General features: G+C 41.3%; 2 protein-coding genes across 15 annotated transcripts in view; both read left to right on the top strand.

Annotated features, from left to right (window-relative positions):
* The first annotated feature begins 4,703 nt into the window (after nt 1-4,703).
* Nucleotides 4,704-11,804, top strand: LOC112732585 (putative disease resistance RPP13-like protein 1). 14 transcript variants are annotated; one of them, XM_072213080.1, is made up of 5 exons: nt 5,137-5,275; nt 6,372-6,603; nt 6,994-10,012; nt 10,379-10,522; nt 11,220-11,676. In XM_072213080.1, exons 2-3 carry the CDS (start codon nt 6,412-6,414, stop codon nt 9,520-9,522), a joined length of 2,721 nt encoding a protein of 906 aa, XP_072069181.1. In that variant the 5' UTR covers nt 5,137-5,275; nt 6,372-6,411; the 3' UTR covers nt 9,523-10,012; nt 10,379-10,522; nt 11,220-11,676. The 14 variants fall into 14 exon arrangements, with proteins under 14 accessions (XP_072069169.1, XP_072069166.1, XP_072069154.1 ...); XM_072213078.1 differs by lacking the exon at nt 11,220-11,676 and adding an exon at nt 10,832-11,207; XM_072213068.1 differs by lacking the exon at nt 11,220-11,676 and adding an exon at nt 10,854-11,207 and having other exon boundaries at nt 4,704-5,453; nt 6,372-10,012.
* LOC112732510 (putative disease resistance RPP13-like protein 1) overlaps nt 4,766-20,822 on the top strand; it is a 122,522-nt gene continuing 106,465 nt past the window's right edge. Inside the window, exon 1 of the mRNA XM_025781257.3 lies at nt 4,766-4,799. The gene's annotated coding sequence lies outside the window, so the exon portion shown is untranslated. The remainder of the gene's footprint in view (nt 4,800-20,822) is intronic.

Genomic DNA, 20,822 nt, shown 5'->3' with positions numbered 1-20,822 from the left:
CTGGTACACTTGAATCCTAACTTTATTGGTAGCCCATCTAGTTATTATATAGACCCTAATGTCCTCTAACATAGTGACAATTGGTTTTTCTCTAGCCTCAACTATGACAGCATTAAAACTCTCACTCATGTTGTTAACAAGGGAGTCACACTTTGAATAAAATGAAAAGCGAGAACGGGACCAGAACCTGGGTGGAATGCTGTTCAAGTGCCGAAATGCATCCTCCTTCTTGAGTCTCATTGTCTTCATCTCCTTCTCCCATTCTTTCTAGTACGTAGACTTTGCACATCTTCACATTTGATTCTTCAGCTCCAATCCAGAAAATTTCTTCCTGAAGTTGTTATACAAATGCCTCACACAGTATCGGTTGTTCACCCCAGGGATGACTTCCTCAAGAGCTGGTAACAAGCCCTACATCAGAAAGGTAACCAACCTAATTAGTATAGTCTTCACCATAAGTTATAAAATGCACAAACAACTTCAAATTAATGTTTACCTTTTGCTGATCCGATATGAATGTACACTTTCCAATTTTATCAACATCCAGATCATCAGATAAATGTCTCAGAAACCAAACCCAGGAATCCTTGGTCTCAGCTTCAACCACCACATAAGCAATAGGAAGGATCTGGTCATTAGGATCTCTTCCTATTGCAGTCAGTAACTGGCCACCATGAGGAGTCTTTAAGAAACACCCGTCCAAACTGATAAAGGGTCTGACATGTTGGAAGCTCTTCTTGCATGCATTGAAGCAGACATACAATCTCTGGAATACACAATAGTTCATCAATTCGGGGTTCTGGACCTCCTGGACAAAATCTGGGCTCCTAATCACTTTCAAGCTGACAGATGAACCTGGGTTGGCCCTTAGAATCTCCGCACAGTAATCATTAATCCTTCTATACTGCTCCCTAAATGCACCCTGAATTTGACTTAGTGCCTCTTGCTTCGACTTGGCTGCCATGGACTTGGTCACAGTAACATTCTAGTGTTAACTCCCTTATTTTAATCCTCATATTAGACTCTACCTTCTTTTTAAATTGGGCTCCAAGCCACTTAGTGTGCAGTATCCCAACTCTGTGCGTTTGCATGTAGGTGTGTTTGAGGTTCAAGCTTATTAACTGCCAGGTGGATTCATCCCCAACCCTATGTGCATAGAGCCAAAATGGACAATCCTTCTGACACACAGCTCTAACCCTGACCAAATCACACTTCTTAAATTTGATGCTCCTAGCTGTATGAACTGCATATGCCAGCACAGTCTCCTTAAATTCTTGTCTGGATGCATAAAGTGTTCCTACCTCCCACCTATAGCTGCTCATATCCTTCAAAGGTTTATGAACTGGAAACCTTTGACCCACACGATCTGATATATCATCAGCATCATTCTCAGCATTGTCATCATCCCCCTCATCCCCACCAATCATATGGTCCATCTCCAACTCATCACTATCTGCTCCATCCTCATCACTAAACTGATTTATACCATTACCCTTTTCCTTGCCAGCAGTAGCTTCTTCCGGCACAGAATTACCATAATCAAATCCACTATCACCCTCAAAATCCTCATCACTATCAGTGAAGTGCACCTCTCCTGTACTGTCCCCTTGCTCATCAGATGGCATGTACTCAGGGTCCTCACTATCTTCATCATTGGACTCACTTCCATCTACCTCAAACTCATCCCCCACATCTCCACCCTCGGTTGCCTCATTAGGTTCGGCACTGGCCCCTGCTGCCTCAACCCCGTGCCCTACGAAAACAACCAAGCCAAGCCCATCATATGTTCCCTCTTCTGCAACTCCGTCCCCCAACGTCAACGTAACCCATTTCTGGAAACGGCTCGGCATCACCCACATCGTGGACCACATACAACTCTACCAAGCCCCGTAACCCAGCAATGCTGTACATCTCGATTGCTTCTGTGTCACCCTTCAGCATCTTCAGGCAAGTCTCCAAATCATCAAAGCTTGGATCTTTATACCACAACGCAACAATGTTGGCCTGCAAGTAACCAAACTGCCTTAGTTCTTCATAGGCCTTAAATAAAAACCAACGATCGCCATCAATGTCCTCGATGATGGTACTTTGACCCTTCAGGTACTTAAAAACCCCCTCCTCATATCCGAATGCACCCCCATGATGCACCCTTACGTTCATATACACCATCTTCTGCTCAATCAACCCTGCCATACAGCATAATACATTACTCACAAACATATATACAAACCCTAGCTATAGCAGCAGACTCAAAAGCCTGCATTCAACCCCGAAATGCTCAGACAGAGCAACATGGTGATGAAATGCAAACCCCCAACATGTTGTGAACAGTTGACGTGATTGCTTGGGGGATGGAAAGTAATCGTACCTGACCAATCAGCTATTGCAGCGATGAAGATTACTCACCAATGTCTCAGCACACCGATTCTTAACCTTAATTAACTCCCTCAACGGTGACAATACTTTCTGTACACCCTCTTTGTACCTACGTCTAAGGGTTTCACACCAACGTTTTAGTTTTCAAGTGTTTCAAGGAAGTTTATGAGTTACTTGATGAGGAGGTATGCATTTCGCGGGAATGAAAATTAAAGGAGAGAAATCGCAAGGACAGAATTGTCATTAAAATTTATTTTTGGTACGAATGGATCATTTTAATACAATTGTTAACTTTGGGGACAATTTTGTTTAAAAATAAAACTTAGCGACGAAACAAATTTTCGACCCCTACGTTAAGGACCAAAATTAAACTTAACCCTAAATTTAACCTTCTAAAATTTACCGTGACAATTATCTCTAGAAGTATGAGAACCTCCGTCCTTGGAGAGGATGCTACCATGAATTCATGGTTAATGTAACACTTAGAAAGTTCATATTGCTTCCATCTAAGCCGTTCAAAACTAATATACCTAGATTTAAATTTGCGCGTTGCGACAAATTAAAATTAATTCATTTTTTATACATAACAAACTATTTAATAAAAAAATCTTAAAAATTAATATTAAATTGATATAAAATTGTAAACTCATTGTACATTTTAGTATTTAAAGGAGTTCAACACTTAATATATATGTTTAGTAAATTTAAATATTATTGTGAAAGAATAAAACTGTTAGATATAAATGGATATATGAATACAATGTTTCAATAATTGACGATAACATTCATGAATCATGACATCATGCTTTTTTGACATTATTATTATAACTAAATAATATTAAAAAATATAAATTATTAAAAATAAAAGTAATATATAAATGACAAAGACAATATATAATTAATAAACATAATTAAATAAAAAATAACAAAAAAAAATTTAAAAATATTGTAAGAATTTCATACATTATAGTATTTTAAGAGTTCATAATATATAGTGAACAAATTATTTAACAAATCAAAATAAAAAATATCATTAACCAAATTTTTTAAATAATTGTGCAAAACATTAGTAATAATAGAGGAGAAAGAGTAAAAACTAAAAAGGTATAAAATTATGTGAGAAGAGATAAAAAAAAGTGTGAAGTGAATATTGATTTATATAGTAATATAAATATAAATGAGAATAAAAAGAGGGAATAAATTAAATTTTATTAATTAATTTATATTTGTTAAAATAAATAACATTACTATTAAAGATATAGAATTACTTATATAGAAATAAAAAGTAAAAAAAATATTAAAAGATAAAGCTAATCACAACCTAAGAAGATTAAAAAGCAATATGATGATAGAAAAATTATAAAATGACAATTTCACTCAGATGTTTATGTGATAATAATAGAAATTATCTAATATGTTAAATATTCGTAATGTCATTATTTAGATTTTCTTTTTATACATGCATGATTGATAGATAGATAGATAAATAAATAGACAGATTATAGATAAATTTTTATAAAATAAAATTTATTCTCCAAATAGGAGATGTAATACGCTTTTTATTTTTAATATGGAAAAGAAAGTGGAGTGATACAACATTATGAGAAGAGGGATGCTTTTCCTGCATGTAATGTCAGGGGTGCTTTAATAAAATTTGGAGGGTCCGTTTTGATTTTTTTAAAAAAAAAACAAAACTAATCGACGGTCCGATTAGTTACTCGTAAAATTCAAATTTTTCATTCCTCACAACTCGGACCATCCGATTTGGTTATCCAATTTTTTTACACAGAACTCGGATAGTCTGATTTCTTCCACCAGATTTCAGCTAAAAGTTGTCCTACATTTATACCCCCATAATCCATATCAGCGCATAACACACATATGGCTGGCATATCTAAATTAATGAGCCAGATGTAATATTAAAATTTAGACCATCAAAATGAATTAAAATTTTTTTTTTTTGCTTTTGTAGAGTTAGATAATTGAATATGTGAAATTATGAGAATAATATTAGATTGATTATATAAATACTATTCTCTATAGTAGTATAAAATAGATATATTTTTTTATGTTATTGTTATAGATGACATGCCAATTTTTATAGAAAACATAAAAGTCTATATATCATTTATTCACTGTAATATTATTTTGGACTCTCTTTTAATATATTATAATAGATTATTTACTGTTAAAGAGAAACAGAAACAGAAAATTGGAGATGCTAATATTGGAAGCAGATATATTATAACATAACACAATAATTGGAACTATCCACAGGATGCAATTATGTTGCATCCATCAAATAAAGTAGAATTAGAAAGAAGGATAGCATCAGCATTATTATTTTACCATGACCCACAACTATAATGATAATGATAATGTATCTGACATCAAAGACAAAATTTCCACAACACATAAAATTAGTACAGAGCCAGCACGACACTTCCACTAATCAAGGAGGCCAACTTTTCATTGTGTCATCCTTCTTCCTCTTTTTGCCATCAAATTGTTGAGAACTACTTCTTCATCTTCACTATAAGCTTTGATAGACCAACACACAGTTGTTCATAGCTGAAAATCTCTGACCACTTGTTGAGATCATATCATGGCTGGTGCACTTGTTGGTGGAGCTTTTCTCTCTGGCTTCATTAATGTTGTCTTTGACAGGTTCCTTTCTTCCGAGGCTGCCAACTTGATCATTGGCAAGAAGCTTGGCCCTGACTTAGTTGAAAGACTAAGGATTTCTCTGCATGCTGCTGAAGCTTTGGTTGATGATGCCGAGTACAAGCAATTGGACAACCCTTCTGTGAAGGACTGGCTCAACAGTCTCAGGGATGCTGTTTATGTTGCTGATGACTTGCTGGATTCTGTCCTCACCATAGAGGCTACTCGAAAGGAGGTACGTTCTTTCTGGCCTATTAGCTTCCTCAAACGAGATAGGGAGATAGTAGATAAGATGGAAGATGTGGTTAGAAGGATAAACTTTCTAGAAAAACAGAAAGATTTCCTTGGTCTTGAAAAGACTACCAAGAGGAACTTCTTGTCATGGAGAATTCCATCCACATCTCTTGTTGAAGGTAATATCTTTGGTAAACAGGACTATTTTAAAATTAAGTTAAACTTTCGGATCATTTTGTAGCTAAAAAAGATCGATGACGAAAAAAATTTTCAACTCCTATTTTTGGGACAAAATCGTACTTAACCCTAATAATAAATAAATAGATAGATTTGAATATGAAGCATAGTTACCCAATAATTTTTTGGTTTGGCAACAGTTGAAACGTTCCTCAAGTTACAATTTTATTACATCTTTTTGATAATTAAAACAAAAAAAATTGTCTGTTCAAAACAAACCCAACATAAGACATCAATACGTAGAATTTATTTTTAAAAATGAAGAGTGCTAGGGACCAACAATTTTTGTGATTTGTAGCCATTAAATAGCCATTAATAATGATTTTAATGGTGTAAGATTTTATCTAATGACTCATTTTTCTTTACTAGTTACATACTGGTTAAAATTTAATAAAGTTGCTGTCCCGCTAGACATTTCCTTTAAGAATAACCTAAAAGACAGGTACCACGTGAAGATGTAAATGCATTGTCTATTGGCACAACATTTTTTAATCTTATATTGTTACCATGATTCATGTGCAGAACATGTTCCTATAATTTTTATATGTTATTACCATTATTGTTGTTATTAATAACCTCATAACATAATATATATTGCCATGATATTTTCATACATGCATGTGTTGCAGTATGATGTTCCTTGTTTATTTAACCACTTTTATATAATTAATTAATTTTTAAAGGAGAATTATTAGATCAAAGCCAGCTTGCAACTCCATAGAGTTCACCGCCTTGACACCATTGTTCTCTTACCTTTGTCTGAAAAGCCATTCACTTTGCTGTTGCTGAGATCATATCATGGCTGGTGCACTTGTTGGGGGAGCTTTGCTCTCTGGCTTCATTAACGTTGTCTTTGACAGGTTCATTACAACGGATGCGGTCAACCTGCTCTTGGGCAAGATGCTTGGCCCTGACTTGGTTGAAAGGCTGAAGATTTCTCTGCTTGCTGCTGAAGCTCTGGTTGGTGATGCTGAGTTCAAGCAATTGGACAATCCTTCTGTGAGGGAGTGGCTTAACAGTCTGAGGGATGCTGTTTATGTGGCTGATGACTTGCTGGACGCTGTCCTCACCAAAGCCGCCACTCAAAAGGAGGTATGTTGTTTCTGGCCTATTAGCTTCCTCGACTGGGATAGGAAGATTGTAGATAAGATGGAAGGGGTGGTTAGGAGAATAGAATTTCTTGTAAAACAAAAAGATTTCCTTGGTCTTGAAAAGAGTTCCTATAGGGACTTTTTGTCATGGAGAATTCCATCCACATCTCTGGTGGAAGGTAATATCCTTGGCAGGGAAAAGGACCAACAGGAAATCATCAAGATATTAAATGATAACAGAGAACATCAGTTGTCTGTGATTCCCATTGTGGGCATAGGTGGGGTTGGCAAAACAACTTTAGCACAATGGCTGTACAATAATGAAAAGTTGATGGAGGGTTTTCAAGTCAAAGAATGGGTTTGTGTCTCTGAAGACTTTAATGTTGTTCAGGTTACAAAGAATATTATAGGTCAAACTGCTCGTAATGTAGAGGATTTCAATTCACTTCAACTTGAACTGAAGGAAAAATTGTCGCAAAAGAAGTTCTTTATTGTGTTAGACGATGTTTGGAGTGACGATGATGATGTCTGGAAGAAATTTAGAACCCCCTTTCAATATGGGGTAAAGGGAAGTACAATTCTTGTAACAACTCGTGTCAAAGAGGTTGCCTCTGTAGTCCAAACTTGTCCCCCTTACATTCTCAGTGAGTTGTCTGAGGATTGTTGTTGGTCAGTGTTCGCAAACAATGTTTGTTTTCCAGAATCAAATGGGCATCCAAAACTAGAAGAAATCGGTAGAAAGATAGTCAAGAAGTGTAAGGGGTTGCCATTAGCTGCAGAGACACTTGGAAGCTTGTTGCGAACAAAACATGATGTTAAGGAATGGGAAGCTGTATTAATAAGTGATATTTGGGAATTTTCTGTGAAAAACAGTAAAATTATTCCAGCATTATTAATCAGTTACTTTCATCTTCCCGCACATTTAAAACGTTGTTTTGTTTATTGTTCATTGTATCCCAAAGATCATCGTTTTCGTAAAGATGAACTAATGTTGCTATGGATGGCCGAAGATCTTTTAAGGCCACCAAATAGAGGAGAGAGTTTATTAGAAGTTGGTAGCAAGTGTTTTGATGAACTAGCTTCTAGGTTGTTTTTCAAAAGACATGATCACTATGCTTCTGAGAGCTTTGTGATGCATGACCTTTTACATGATTTAGCATTGTTCCTTGCTGGAGACTTCTTTGGTAGATTTGAAGATCTTGGTAATGCAGTGAATGTGTGTACTCGAACTCGTCATTTGTCTTGTGAAAGTTCGAATCTAGTCTCAAAAAATTTTAATTCCATCAGTAAAGTTGAATCTTTGAGGACATTTTTGTCAATTGATGTCTTTTCAAAGTCAGATAACATTGATGATGTAACATGTACTCCAGTATTGAAGCTCAAATATTTGAGAGTTTTGTCACTTCCATGGTTCAAAGGACTTAATGTATTGCCTGAATCAATAGGTGAATTAACCTATTTGCGTTACTTGGATCTCTCTAGGACATGTATTAGGACACTGCCAGAATCATTGTGTGACTTGTACAATCTACAAACATTGAAGCTGGAATGTTGTTCTAGTTTGACTATGTTACCCAATGGCATGCATAAACTTGTGAATTTGCAACATCTCGATATTTGGGGTACTCATTTGAAAGAAATGCCAAGAGGAATGAGCAAATTGCAACACCTGCACACATTAAGCTACTTTATCGTGGGCAAGCATAAAGATAACGGAATCCAGGAATTAGAGCTATTAAATCTTCATGGATTCTTTCGGATTCAAAAATTGGAGAATGTCGTTGATCTGAAAGAAGCAAGGAGTGCAAGGATAATAGATAAGAAGCACATTGACAACTTACGTTTGGAATGGTCTTCAGGTGATTATACGGTTTCAAGAACACAAACTGAAAGAGATATACTCGACAGCTTGCAACCGCACCATGGCTTGGAAGTGTTGCAAATCAAGGGATACAAGGGTACAATATTTCCGAATTGGATGGGGCATTGTTCTTACCAAAACATGACTCGTGTATCTCTGGAGTCTTGCAAGAATTGTTGCATGTTGCCTTCACTTGGACAGCTGCCATCTCTTAAGTCCCTCTGCATTCAAGATTTTCATCAGCTGAGGAGTATTGGCATGGAGTTTTACAAGAATGAAGGCGGTCATCATTCTTCGCTTCTTGCACTGTTTCCCTCATTGGAGATTTTGGAGTTCAATAACATGCCATGTTGGGAGGTGTGGCACTTACCTGACTCGGAAACTTTTCCTCGACTCACGAAGCTTCAGACAAGAGATTGTCCGGTGTTAAAGGGAGATATGCTTGACCGGGTATTCTTGAGAATCATTTCTTCTTTGTGGGATGTTTCAAAAGTTCGCAGACTAAATATACGTACGGGTTATGAAGGAGAGTCTGAGATGTCACTTAGTGAGGATATGGTATCAATTAAGGGATGTGAATCTATGCTGAAGTTTGTACTTCAGGCAATGAGTGTCAACCATCTAAGTTGCCTCAAAGATATCTATATCTCAGGTTGGTCGCTTGATGTACTCTTCCGGGACAATTGTGTACTCAAATCTTTGCAAACTCTGAGCATATGGGGATGCAGCAAGCTGAAATTCCCCCAGCAACAGCATAAATACAGTTTAGTAGAGCTATACATAGAAGGAAACTGTGATTCACTGACCTCATTGTCGTTGGATGACTTCCCCAATCTTAAGACTCTCTCTATATCAGAGTGCGAGAATCTGGAATCAGTTTCATTGTCAGAGCCATCACATGCTGCTCTTCAACGTCTCACCATCTTTAGATGCTGCAATTTTGTGTCATTCACAGGAAAAGGACTGGCTGCACCCAATTTGACTCATCTTGAGGTCAGCTTCTGCACCAAGTTGAAGGCATTGCCACGTGATATGAATACTCTTCTCCCAAGTTTATAGTCTCTCGAGATAGAGGGCTGCCAGGAAATTTGTAGGTTGCCAGAGGTTGGTTTGCCGCCTAACCTGAAACAGCTTATTATTGGGAAACAATGGAAGGGTCTATCGTCGATGGGCAACTTGGACACCCTCACTCATCTTATCATTGATGGTTTTGGCAGTGAGAATGTGAAGTCATTCCCTGAGGCCGGTTCGCTGCCTCACCTTCCCTCTCTTACCACTTTGAAGATCAGTCGGTTTAGTAATTTGGAGACATTAGAGTGCAACCAACTTCTCTGCCTCACCTCCCTCCAACATTTAATAATTGAACAATGTGAGAAACTGGAGAATATAGCAGGAGAAAAGCTGCCTTCCTCTCTCTTACTACTTCAAATTGACTATTGTCATTTGCTGGGAGAACACTGCAAGAACAAGCATCAACAAATTTGACCCAAAATTTTCCACATCCCTTCCATTGAAGTTGGTACCAAAGAAGTGTTTCTATGGAGAACTGGTAGGTCATTCTCTAATCTTCATGTTTCTCATGCAACTACAATTAAATCCATACATGCATAAATTTCGCTTTCCTTAAAAAAAAAAAAGTGTTGTATTATCTTCTTTCATTTATGATTCCCCTGTTTGTAGTTATACTTAAAAGAAATATCCTTTGTTAATCTGAGAAGAACTCATTGCTATTTATGATACTTCAAATTCATATTTTTTTCAACAAAAACACATTTAAAGAGGAAGGTAAGAAAGACCATGAAATAAAAATTGAAAGGCAGGGAATATCCTTTTTGTGTATCCAGTATTTGAAAATTTCTTTAAATGTATTAAACAAATGGATGAATCAAATTTACTGTTTTGACCGTCTTTGCAGATCACTACTCGCTCAGAGGTAAAAAGATGCAGATGGCTAGGATTTCACCATATGTTAGGAATTAATAATCCTGAGTTTGTTCGAGGAGTAAACTGGGGTTGTATGTTAGGAATCAGAGGAGGTGGTTTCTATTTTTAGCTGCAGGTTGGTATGATTACTCCATTATACTTTAGAATTTACTTTGCTGTTTTATTTGGAAAAAAGGAAAAAGTTATGAAAGCTTGATTTGAGAAGGAATTAGTTATATGCACTTCATGACAAAATGGCCTTTGCCACTGTGTGATGTTTATGCTGAACTAAGTTGAATATAGCAACTTAAATTTGGTTCTTTAACTGTTTTTGAAATCTGTATGATGTACTTTTTGTTACAATACCATTGAACATTGACTGTTAACAATTTTATATGTTTATAAAATTTGTATATTTATATTCAAATTTGTTAGTTTTCAACAGTTGTGGGGCTGGCTGCACCCAGTTCCAAGTTTCTATGCAGTTCATGAACAAACTTCAACATTGGGTCTGATGTTTCTGCATTGTGTGGCCACAAATTCTGAGATACAAGAGCCTTGCCACCTTGGACAGTAGACTTTGCCACTATAATTAACAGCAAAGTGATATAATTTGGTTAATAAGGACAAAGATAAAACAAGATTATTGTTTATGGAATTAGTTTTTTCTTTGTTTATGTCAGCTTCAATTTTCACTGCAACATTGTTATTTCTTTGTCAAGTTTCCTCAAACTGATTTTGTCTCTTTGAAGATGAGATGATACAAAGGAAGATTGGTTGTGCTGTACTTCCATTTATTAAATTTTTCATATTCTTTTGTATTTATCAAACAGGTTCTTTACAACAATCTACTAACCTAACTATAGGGATTTACTTGAGTGAACACAAGCAGTTGAGCAAATAGAAGAAAACTTAAGAGGAGGTGCTATTTCACCTCAGCAGATTTTTTCATCAGCAACTTGTTTTCATCAAGTGACTGTTCGGATGGTAAAATCTTATGATATTGAACTGAAATTTTAACTGGAGATTCTTCACCCAAAGTTCTTCAATTTGGAGGTGTGGTTTGCAGTCTGAGCTCTGTGGTAGAACTGCCAGAAAGTTTCATTAATTTAATCTGTTGGGTGACCATTTTTTTTCTGGAGAATATGTGGTCAGTGCTTGTGAGTTCTGAGACTTGTTTATTTTGTTCCTTTGATTCGGATAATAATGAAGCTTTTTACCTTCTCTTGAGTTTTTAACTCTCACATTGAGATAATAATGAAGCTTGTATATGCCACTTTCTTTGGAAAATTTTCTTGGTTTTATCTCACAATATACAGAGTTTTGTGATCTGTATTTCTCTGAGAAGCAGATAATATTTACATGCAGCAATCCAATAAAAGAATCATGATGAGCGCCTAAGGCAGTAATTACCTATAGTTCTATACATGGTTAAATTTGGTCGTGCAACATTTGAAAGCTTCTTCAACTTTCAATTCTCTATCAACTATCAGAAATAAAAATGCAAAAATTATTAGTCCCAAAGCATCACATATTTAACAGTGTAAGGAGTTATTTTTTAAAGCAACCTTATTGATAAGCTAGCTATCATCACGTGAAGGCGTGAAAGCCAATGTCTATTGCCAACAGATTTTAACCTTATATGATTACCATAATACCATGATTGATATGCAGATTCATGCTCCTTAGTTTTATATAATAAAAAATGCTATAGACATTGGCTGAGGTTGTTGAGAAAAAAAGGCTGAGATTGCTGTTGTCAACTTGTCATTGGTAGGCATGCAAGGCAACAACAAAACAATAACAATAACAACAAAGTCTTGTCATACTAGGTGAAGTCAGCTATATGAATCAAACAACGTTATTGAGCTCTATTATGTACCATGTCTACAGAGATGCCATTTATATATAGATCTCGTTTTGACCACCTCATGAATAATCTTCTTAAGTCTTTCTCTGCCTTTCACCCATTGTCTATTGTCTATCTTCCATCTCATCCACCCTCCTGATTAGATGCTTTTCACATGTCCAATGTAACCACCCTACCCCATGAGGCCTGTGATATATATATATATATATATCAAATTAAAATTAGAACACGTAGCACAAAACTTTTTTTTTAGTACTTCCAAGCGACGAACCTTTTTCCGATTCAATTATTTTATGGAATAAGTACTCCCATAAGATTTTAATAATCTCTTTGGTTGTTTTTGAAGAGGACTAATGAATGAATCATTGAACCATATTAGTTTGATAATCCAAACCTTTAAACCGGATTGGTTTCCCTTTTCCCGGTTCAACCAAACCATGCTTCCTTTTTAAATAAACCAGACCCAAAGAAACTCTGATTAAACTCATCTTCTCTTCTCCTCTCACCACCGAACGTGTTTCAAAGGAAACTATGGTTACCTCTTCATGTAATCAATGCTGTGATATGGTGTTACAAGAGGAAGAGGCCACGAAGCCTTGCCACATCAGCTCACCTCTTCCCACCTTCTGTAGATATATATAGATGAGCCAAGTCTCTCAATTTTCCTGAAAACCACACGAAGAGAAGAAAGGAAGCAAGAGTAATGGCCAAGAAGAAGGAAGAGGAAGACCCAGCAGAAATCATCATCATCTGCGTGCGTCACCACCAAGAAGAAAGAGAAGGGCCATCAAGAGCATAGTTGTAAGAACCGGACCGGACCGGCCGGTTCGACCGAAAAACCGGTGAACCGGTGGTCCAGCCGGTTCGGTTTTAACTTTAGACCGAAGAAGGAAGCAAACCGCTCAAACCTGGGCGGTTCGTCACAAACCGGACGAAACCGGTCAAAACCGGCCGGTCCTATGGTGCTCAAATATTCAAAAATGCATGCAGTGGGTTTCGAACCTGGGTCTCCTTGTTAGACAAGGATAAAGAATACCACCAAGCTAGCATGTTCATTTGGAAATTTATGTGCTAATTATTCTATATATTATATACATACACAACTAAATTATTTTATATTTATTTAATTTAATTTTTGTTTTATACTCATTTTTTAATTCTTTAAAATTTATAGAATTATTAAAATAAGTATCAAATATTTTAATATTTACATTTACATATTAAAATGTTAGTAAAGATATTTATTTTAAATTTTTTAGAGTATTGAATTAGTAGGTCTTCGAAAATTTCGACTTAAGACTAATTAGTAGGGACATCTAAACATCACCACTAAATTTCATATGAAAAATTAATGGAGGGACGTAATGTGTTCATCGTTTGCTATCTTGAAGGACTAAATTGATATTTTATTTTTTTTCAAGGGCTAACTAATTTGAAGTAAAAAATTTTAAGGATGGACCTAATTGTCACTTTATTCAATTTTTTCTATTTTATATTTTTTATTTACGTACGACCGGTTCTATCGGTTCAACCAGTGACCCACCGGTTGAACCAGTGACCCAGTGACCCAGTAACCTGACCGGTTCGATCACCGGTTCGGTTCTGACAACTATGATCAAGAGAGCTGCTACCCGAAGCCAAAGAAGGAACCCTACCTCTTTCCCTTTCTGGTTTTCTTAGTGTTCTTCTTGTTGGGTAAGAACCAGTAACTCTGTGTTCTGTTGCTTTTCCCTAAATTAAAGATTCTACCCTTATGAGCTTCAATTCTTTTAATTGATGACCAAACCAATCAAATTCAGCCCATCACAAGAGTAAGAACTCTTTTTTTTTGCTCCACATGCAACTCGGCCAATTAGCCCTGTGAATTGACAAATCTCTTTAATTATGTTTGTTAGGATTTTCTGATTTAATATAGCAAAGGACAGTCTTTGGTTTGTGAAATTCTCAAAGAGAGGTAAGGGATAATATATATAGAATATCTTATTTGTAGCTGTGTGTACTGGTGATGATGGATGGTTTATGTTACGGTCTGGCCCAAGGACCCGACGGGTCGACCCTGGCCCGAGCTCCACCCGACCCGGCTCCTCGCCCTTCAAACGACCCGGACACGTGTCTTGTACGTCCCACACGCGGCGGCAGGACAATGTCCTTGGGAATATGGGCCTGTCCTCACGAGGGGCCCACTACTGACATGTATATAAGGGGAAGATTGGCTCTTCCCCCGAGGTACGTCACCTTTCACATCACTTTTCCCGCCTGCACACTAACTGACTTGGGCGTCGGAGTGTCTTTGCAGGTGGCACCCCCCCTCATCCTTTCTCCAGGACGAGTACTCGTCTACCCGGCAGATCCGCAACCAGCGCGACCAAAGCTAGGGCGTTCTCACTCCTCCATCCGCACATCCGATTTGTCCGGAACCCGACAACCGAACATTGGCGCCGTCTGTGGGGACTCCCTGCCTAAATGGAAGTCGTGCTGGGTCCCGGCGACCAAGCTCGAGCAGCCGGAGCGGAGGGGGCAGCCTCCGTCGCCTCGCTAAGGGGACGGCGGAGGTCCCCCCAACAACACACGAGAACACGACCATTCGGGGGAACGGGCGGTGATAGCGCCATAATAATGCAAGAGCTACGCCACAGAGTCCAGAACCTAGAACGACAGCTGGCCGACCGGGAGCGGGAGGGACGATCTACCGATCCCAGCTATACCCCGTCTCCTGGGAGTGAGGAAGAAGACTCTCACAGAAGCCGCCCGCGGCGTACATCCGCATCCCGGACGGAAGCGGAGAGCACGCAGGAGGAGTCACCCATAATGAGAAGGCGAAATGACACGATCATCTACTCCCGCGGCAGATCAACCCGCCGAGCGGCGAGAGGTCGTGAAGACGGGAAAGGGAGATATGAGAGAACGCGACAACCTGTGATAATGGGCGTCACCCCGTTCCACCGATCCATCCTCGAAGTCCGGTTGCCGAAACACTTCGACAAACCAACGGACATGAGGTACGACGGAACTCAAGACCCTCTAGAACACCTCACGGCCTTTGAGGCCAGGATGAATCTAGAGGGAGTGGGGGACGAAGTAAGATGCCGCGCCTTCCCGGTGACCCTAGCAGGGCTAGCGATCAGATGGTTTAACGGCCTCCCTCAAGGTTCCATCTACAGTTTCTCGGACATCAGCCGTGCATTCTTGGCCCAATTTACAATGCGGATAGCAAAGGCCAAGCACCCTATCAACCTTCTAGGGATAACCCAGAGACAAGGAGAGCCGACCAGGAGGTACTTAGATCGGTTCAACGACGAATGCCTGGAAATCGACGGCCTAACCGACTCGGTGGCCAGTCTCTGTCTGACAAACGGCCTCCTCAACGAAAACTTCCGAAAACACCTTACCACGAAGCCGGTTTGGACAATGCATGAAATCCAAACGGTGGCCAAGGAGTACATAAACGACGAGGAAGTCAGCCGAGTCGTGGCTGCCAATAAGCGGCAGTCCGGTTATAGCCAGGCTCGACAACAAGGTAATGAGGAAAGAACAAAAGGAAAAGTCAGGGAGGAGGCAACGAACAAGGCACCCAGACCGTTCCCTCGAGTCGGGAAATTTACAAACTACACTCCACTTGCTCTCCCCATCGTGGAAGTCTATCAGCAAATAGCTGAGAAGGGAATCCTTCCGAAGCCCCGACCACTTAAGGACCGAACGGGAGGAAACAAGAACCTTTATTGTGATTATCATAAGGGTTATGGCCATCAAACACAAGACTGTTTTGACCTGAAGGACGCACTAGAACAAGCGATAAGAGAAGGAAAGCTAGCGGCGTTCTCCCACCTCATCAGGGAGCCGAGAAGACGTTATCGCGAACAAGATGAGGAAGACAAAGCCCATCTGGCCAAGCGGCGACAAGAACCCGAAGACAGAGATCACGGCCTCACTGTGATAAACGTGGTAACGGCAAAAAATGCCGCGCCAAGATCCCGGTCGGCACACAGGAAAGACGCTAAGGTTCTGACGATTTCATCCCCGCAGGTGCAAAACTCTAAGAAACCTCCCTCCATTTCTTTCGGCCCGGAAGACCAATGGTTCAACGACGCCCCGGAAAACCCCCCATGGTCATCACGGCCAGAGTAGGAACCGGCCTCGTCAAACGAATCCTTGTCGACACAGGAGCTGATTCAAATATCATGTTCCGTAACGTGTTCGACGCACTAGGGCTAAAAGACGCCGACCTGACGACTCACCAGCACGGGGTTATTGGGTTGGGCGACCACTTCATCAAACTGGACGGAGTAATATCCCTACCAATCTCGGTGGGGCAAGCCCAAGGCCGAAGGTTGGCGATGGCGGAGTTCGTAATCCTCCGAGATTCCACTGCCTACAACATCATCTTAGGAAGAAAAACAATCAATGATTTCGAAGCCATAATCAACACAAAGCTGCTAGTCATGAAGTTCGTTACCGATGACGGATCCATAGGGACCATAAGGGGAGACCTCGAGACGGCGGTCGCTTGTGACAACGCCAGCCTCTCCCTTAGAAAGAAGTCCAAGGAGGCATCCGGCGTGTTCCTAGCCCACCTTGATGCCAGAGTGGACGACAAGTCGAGACCGGAACCAGAAGGGGATCTGGAGAAGTTTAGAATCGGTGACGACGTGGAAAAATTCATATTCGTTAACAAGAACCTCCCACATGAGTTGAAGGAGCCTTTGATCGAAATGATAAGAGCCAACAAGGACCTGTTCGCCTGGACTCCAGCCGACATGCCGGGCATAGACCCAAAAATCATCTCACATCATCTAGCCGTCAAGGTGGAGGCACGCCCAGTGGCCCAACGGAGGAGAAAGATGTCGGCAGAAAGAGCAGAGGAGGTGGCTAGGCAGACGGCCAGCCTCCTAGAAGCAGGCTTCATACGGGAAGTAAACTACTCGACATGGCTCTCGAATGTGGTATTGGTGAGAAAACACAACGGCAAGTGGAGAATGTGCGTGGACTATTCTGACCTCAACAAAGCATGCCCCAAAGATTGCTTCCCCTCCCTAACATAGATGCACTCGTCGACGCCGCGGCGGGATATCGGTATCTAAGTTTCATGGACGCCTACTCCGGTTACAATCAGATACCGATGCACCGTCCTGACGAAGACAAGACGGCGTTCATAACGCCAGGAGGAACTTTCTGCTATAAGGTAATGCCATTCGGATTGAAAAATGCGGGGGCAACATATCAAAGGCTGATGAACAGGATATTCCACGACCTCATAGGGAAAAAAGTTGAAGTCTACGTGGATGACATTCTGGCAAAAATGACACGAACTGACGACCTCTTGAACGACCTGGCAAGTGTATTCGCCTCCCTCCGTCAACACGGTATGAGGCTGAATCCCCTCAAGTGCGCCTTCGCCGTGGAAGCCGGCAAGTTCCTGGGATTTATGATAACACAGAGAGGGGTAGAAGCTAACCCGGAGAAATGCCAGGCAATACTCCAGATGAAGAGCCCGGGTTGCATCAAGGACGTCCAGAGGTTGGCAGGGCGGTTGACCTCATTATCCCGATTTCTCGGGGCCTCGGCAACCAAGGCCCTGCCATTCTTTAACCTCATGAAGAAAGGGATGGCGTTCGAGTGGACACCCGCATGTGAAGAAGCCTTTCAGCACTTCAAGGAAATCTTGGCAGCACCACCCGTTCTCGGGAAGCCAAAAAACGGGGAACCACTATACCTATATCTCGCCATAACGAGTGAAGCCCTGGCCGCAGTTCTGGTACGGGAGGACGGAAAAGCTCAACAGCCAGTCTATTTCATAAGCAGGGCCTTGCAAGGGGCAGAATTAAGGTATAGCAAGTTGGAAAAGCTAGCCTTAGCACTCCTAACTTCCTCACGAAGGTTAAAGCAATACTTCCAGAGTCACCAAGTTGTCGTCAGAACGGACCAAGGGATCCGGCAAGTACTTCAAAAACCCGACCTGGCGGGAAGAATGATGACTTGGTCCATCGAACTCTCCCAGTATGACATACGATACGAACCCCGGCAAGCCATCAAGGCGCAGGCAATGGCGGATTTTCTAGTAGAAGTGACGGGAGATCCAAGCGAAGAGGTGGGTACACGGTGGAAGCTCCATGTGGACGGAGCCTCCAACCAGACCTTCGGAGGTGCCGGGATCCTCCTGGAAAGCCCAATTGGGATTGTATACGAGCAGTCGGTCAGGTTCGAGTTCCCCATCTCGAACAACCAGGCAGAATATGAAGCCCTTATAGGAGGCTTAACCCTGGCGGCAGAAGTCGGCGCAAGAAGACTAGAAATATGCAGCGATTCCCAAGTCGTCACCTCCCAAGTAAACGGTAGCTATCAGGCCAAAGACCCCTTGCTACAGAAGTACTTGGAAAAGGTTAAAAGCTTGAGCCAAAAGTTCGAAGAGGTCACGGTCCATCACGTACCTAGAGAAAGGAACACAGGGGCAGACCTCCTATCAAAGTTGGCCAGCACAAAGCCAGGGGAAGGGAACCGGTCTCTCATCCAAGGCATGACAAGAGAACCAGCAATCGCACTGCACATGACAACCCTAAGTTCTTCATGGCTAGACCCCATCACCAACTTCCTAGAACACGGCAAACTCCCTAGTGATGAAAAGGATGCGGCGAAATTAAGGAGAGAAGCGGCCAAATACGCCGTCATCCAAGGACAGCTGTTCAGGAAAGGGCTCAGCCAACCCTACTGAAGTGCCTACACCCCGACCAGACGGGCTACGTCCTTAGGGAAGTCCATGAGGGCTGCTGTGGGCACCACATCGGAGGCAAAGCCCTAGCAAGGAAACTAATCCGAGCCGGATACTACTGGCCGTCGATGATGGCGGATTCCAAAGAGTTTGTCAAAAATTGCGTAAAGTGCCAACAGAACGCCAACTTTGCCAGGGCGCCGGCCTCCGAGTTAAGCTTGCTAACGACCTCCCGGCCGTTCTCTCAGTGGGGAGTCGACCTCTTAGGGCCCTTCCCAGTCGGCCCTGGGCAAGTCAAATACCTCATAGTTGCAATTGACTACTATACCAAATGGATAGAGGCCGAGCCACTAGCTAGCATATCCTCGTCCAATTGCAGGAAATTCATGTGGAGGCAGGTGATAACGCGATTCGGGATACCGGAAGTCGTCATCTCGGACAACGGCACACAGTTTACTGACAAAAAGTTCACGGAATTTCTCAACGGCCTGGGTATAAGGCAAAGGTTCTCTTCGGTAGAACACCCTCAGACGAACGGACAAGTGGAGTCCGCCAACAAGGTTATCCTTTCAGGGTTAAAAAAGAGGTTGGACAATAAAAAGGGTGCTTGGGCCGATGAACTAGCAGCGGTTCTCTGGTCCTACCGAACAACCGAACAGTCCTCCACTAAGGAAACTCTTTTCCGACTAACGTACGGGGTGGACGCAGTAATACCCGTGGAGATCGGGGAACCAAGCCCGCGGTTGCTCTTGAAAGGAGTGGAGGAAACCGTAGAAAAGGACCTGATAGATGAAGCTAGGGAAATGGCCCATTTGACAGAAACGGCGCTAAAACAAAGAATGGCTCTGCGCTACAACACCAATGTACTCAAGAGGGAATTCGAGCCAAACGACCTCGTCCTGAGGCGAAATGATATCGGCCTACCGACCCCCGGAGAAGGCAAGCTAGCGGCGAACTGGGAAGGCCCCTATAGAGTCAAGAAAGTGATGGGGAAAGGAGCATTCAAACTAGAAAGGCTTGACGGCAAAGAAGTCCCGAGAACATGGAACGCGGACAACCTAAGAAGATTCTACTCCTAGAGGAGGGCCCGACAAGCCGACCAACCTAGCTAAGTAGTTAATTTACAAATTTAACTTGTGAACTTTTCATAGCGACCTATCGAATAAGATATACTTGTGCAAATTTTCTCTCCTGTTTTATCACTCAATTTTCCAGATAAACCATCCCATCACGACCAACGACGACGCGCGTCCCCGGGACTGATCACCCCGGGAACCCGTCAACCACCGTCGCAACGACTACGCGAAAGGCCATGGGCCGTTGATATAAATGACGACAATATACCAAAAACGGTTAATAGAAACGGTAACACGACTAGACGAGCAAACGACTAAAAAGGTCATTGTTCACAAGCCAAAATAAAACGGCTAAAATCAAACTATTCACAAGCCAAAACGGCTAAAGTTAAAATTGTTCGCAAGCTAAGATGAAACGGCTAAACAAAAACTTTAAACAGAAGACTCATTTCTTGGGGGCGTCGACAACCTTGCCATCTTGAATGACCTTGAGAACACCAATCGCCGACGTATCAAACTCGGGAGCAATGACTTTGACCTGAGCCTTAAGAGCCTCCTCGGTCGCCAAAATTGCACCCTTCCCCTGCTTCACGATATCTTTGTACTTAGCCTTCCACGTTGCTAATTCGACCTCCACGGCTTGCTTTTCCTTCTCCATCTCGGCCACCCGTTTTTGCGCCGCGCCGACCTGGCTTTCCAAAGTCATCTCACGTTCAACAAGACGAGAAACTGTGGCGTCCGAGTCCTTTAACTTGTTCTCAACAGTGGCAGTCTTCTTCTCGGTAGC

The sequence above is a fragment of the Arachis hypogaea genome, chromosome 2 (assembly GCF_003086295.3).
Source record: "Arachis hypogaea cultivar Tifrunner chromosome 2, arahy.Tifrunner.gnm2.J5K5, whole genome shotgun sequence".
NCBI classification, from domain to species: Eukaryota; Viridiplantae; Streptophyta; class Magnoliopsida; order Fabales; family Fabaceae; genus Arachis; species Arachis hypogaea.
Note: the sequence above shows the minus strand (reverse complement) of the source record. Positions and strands in the feature narration are given on the sequence as shown.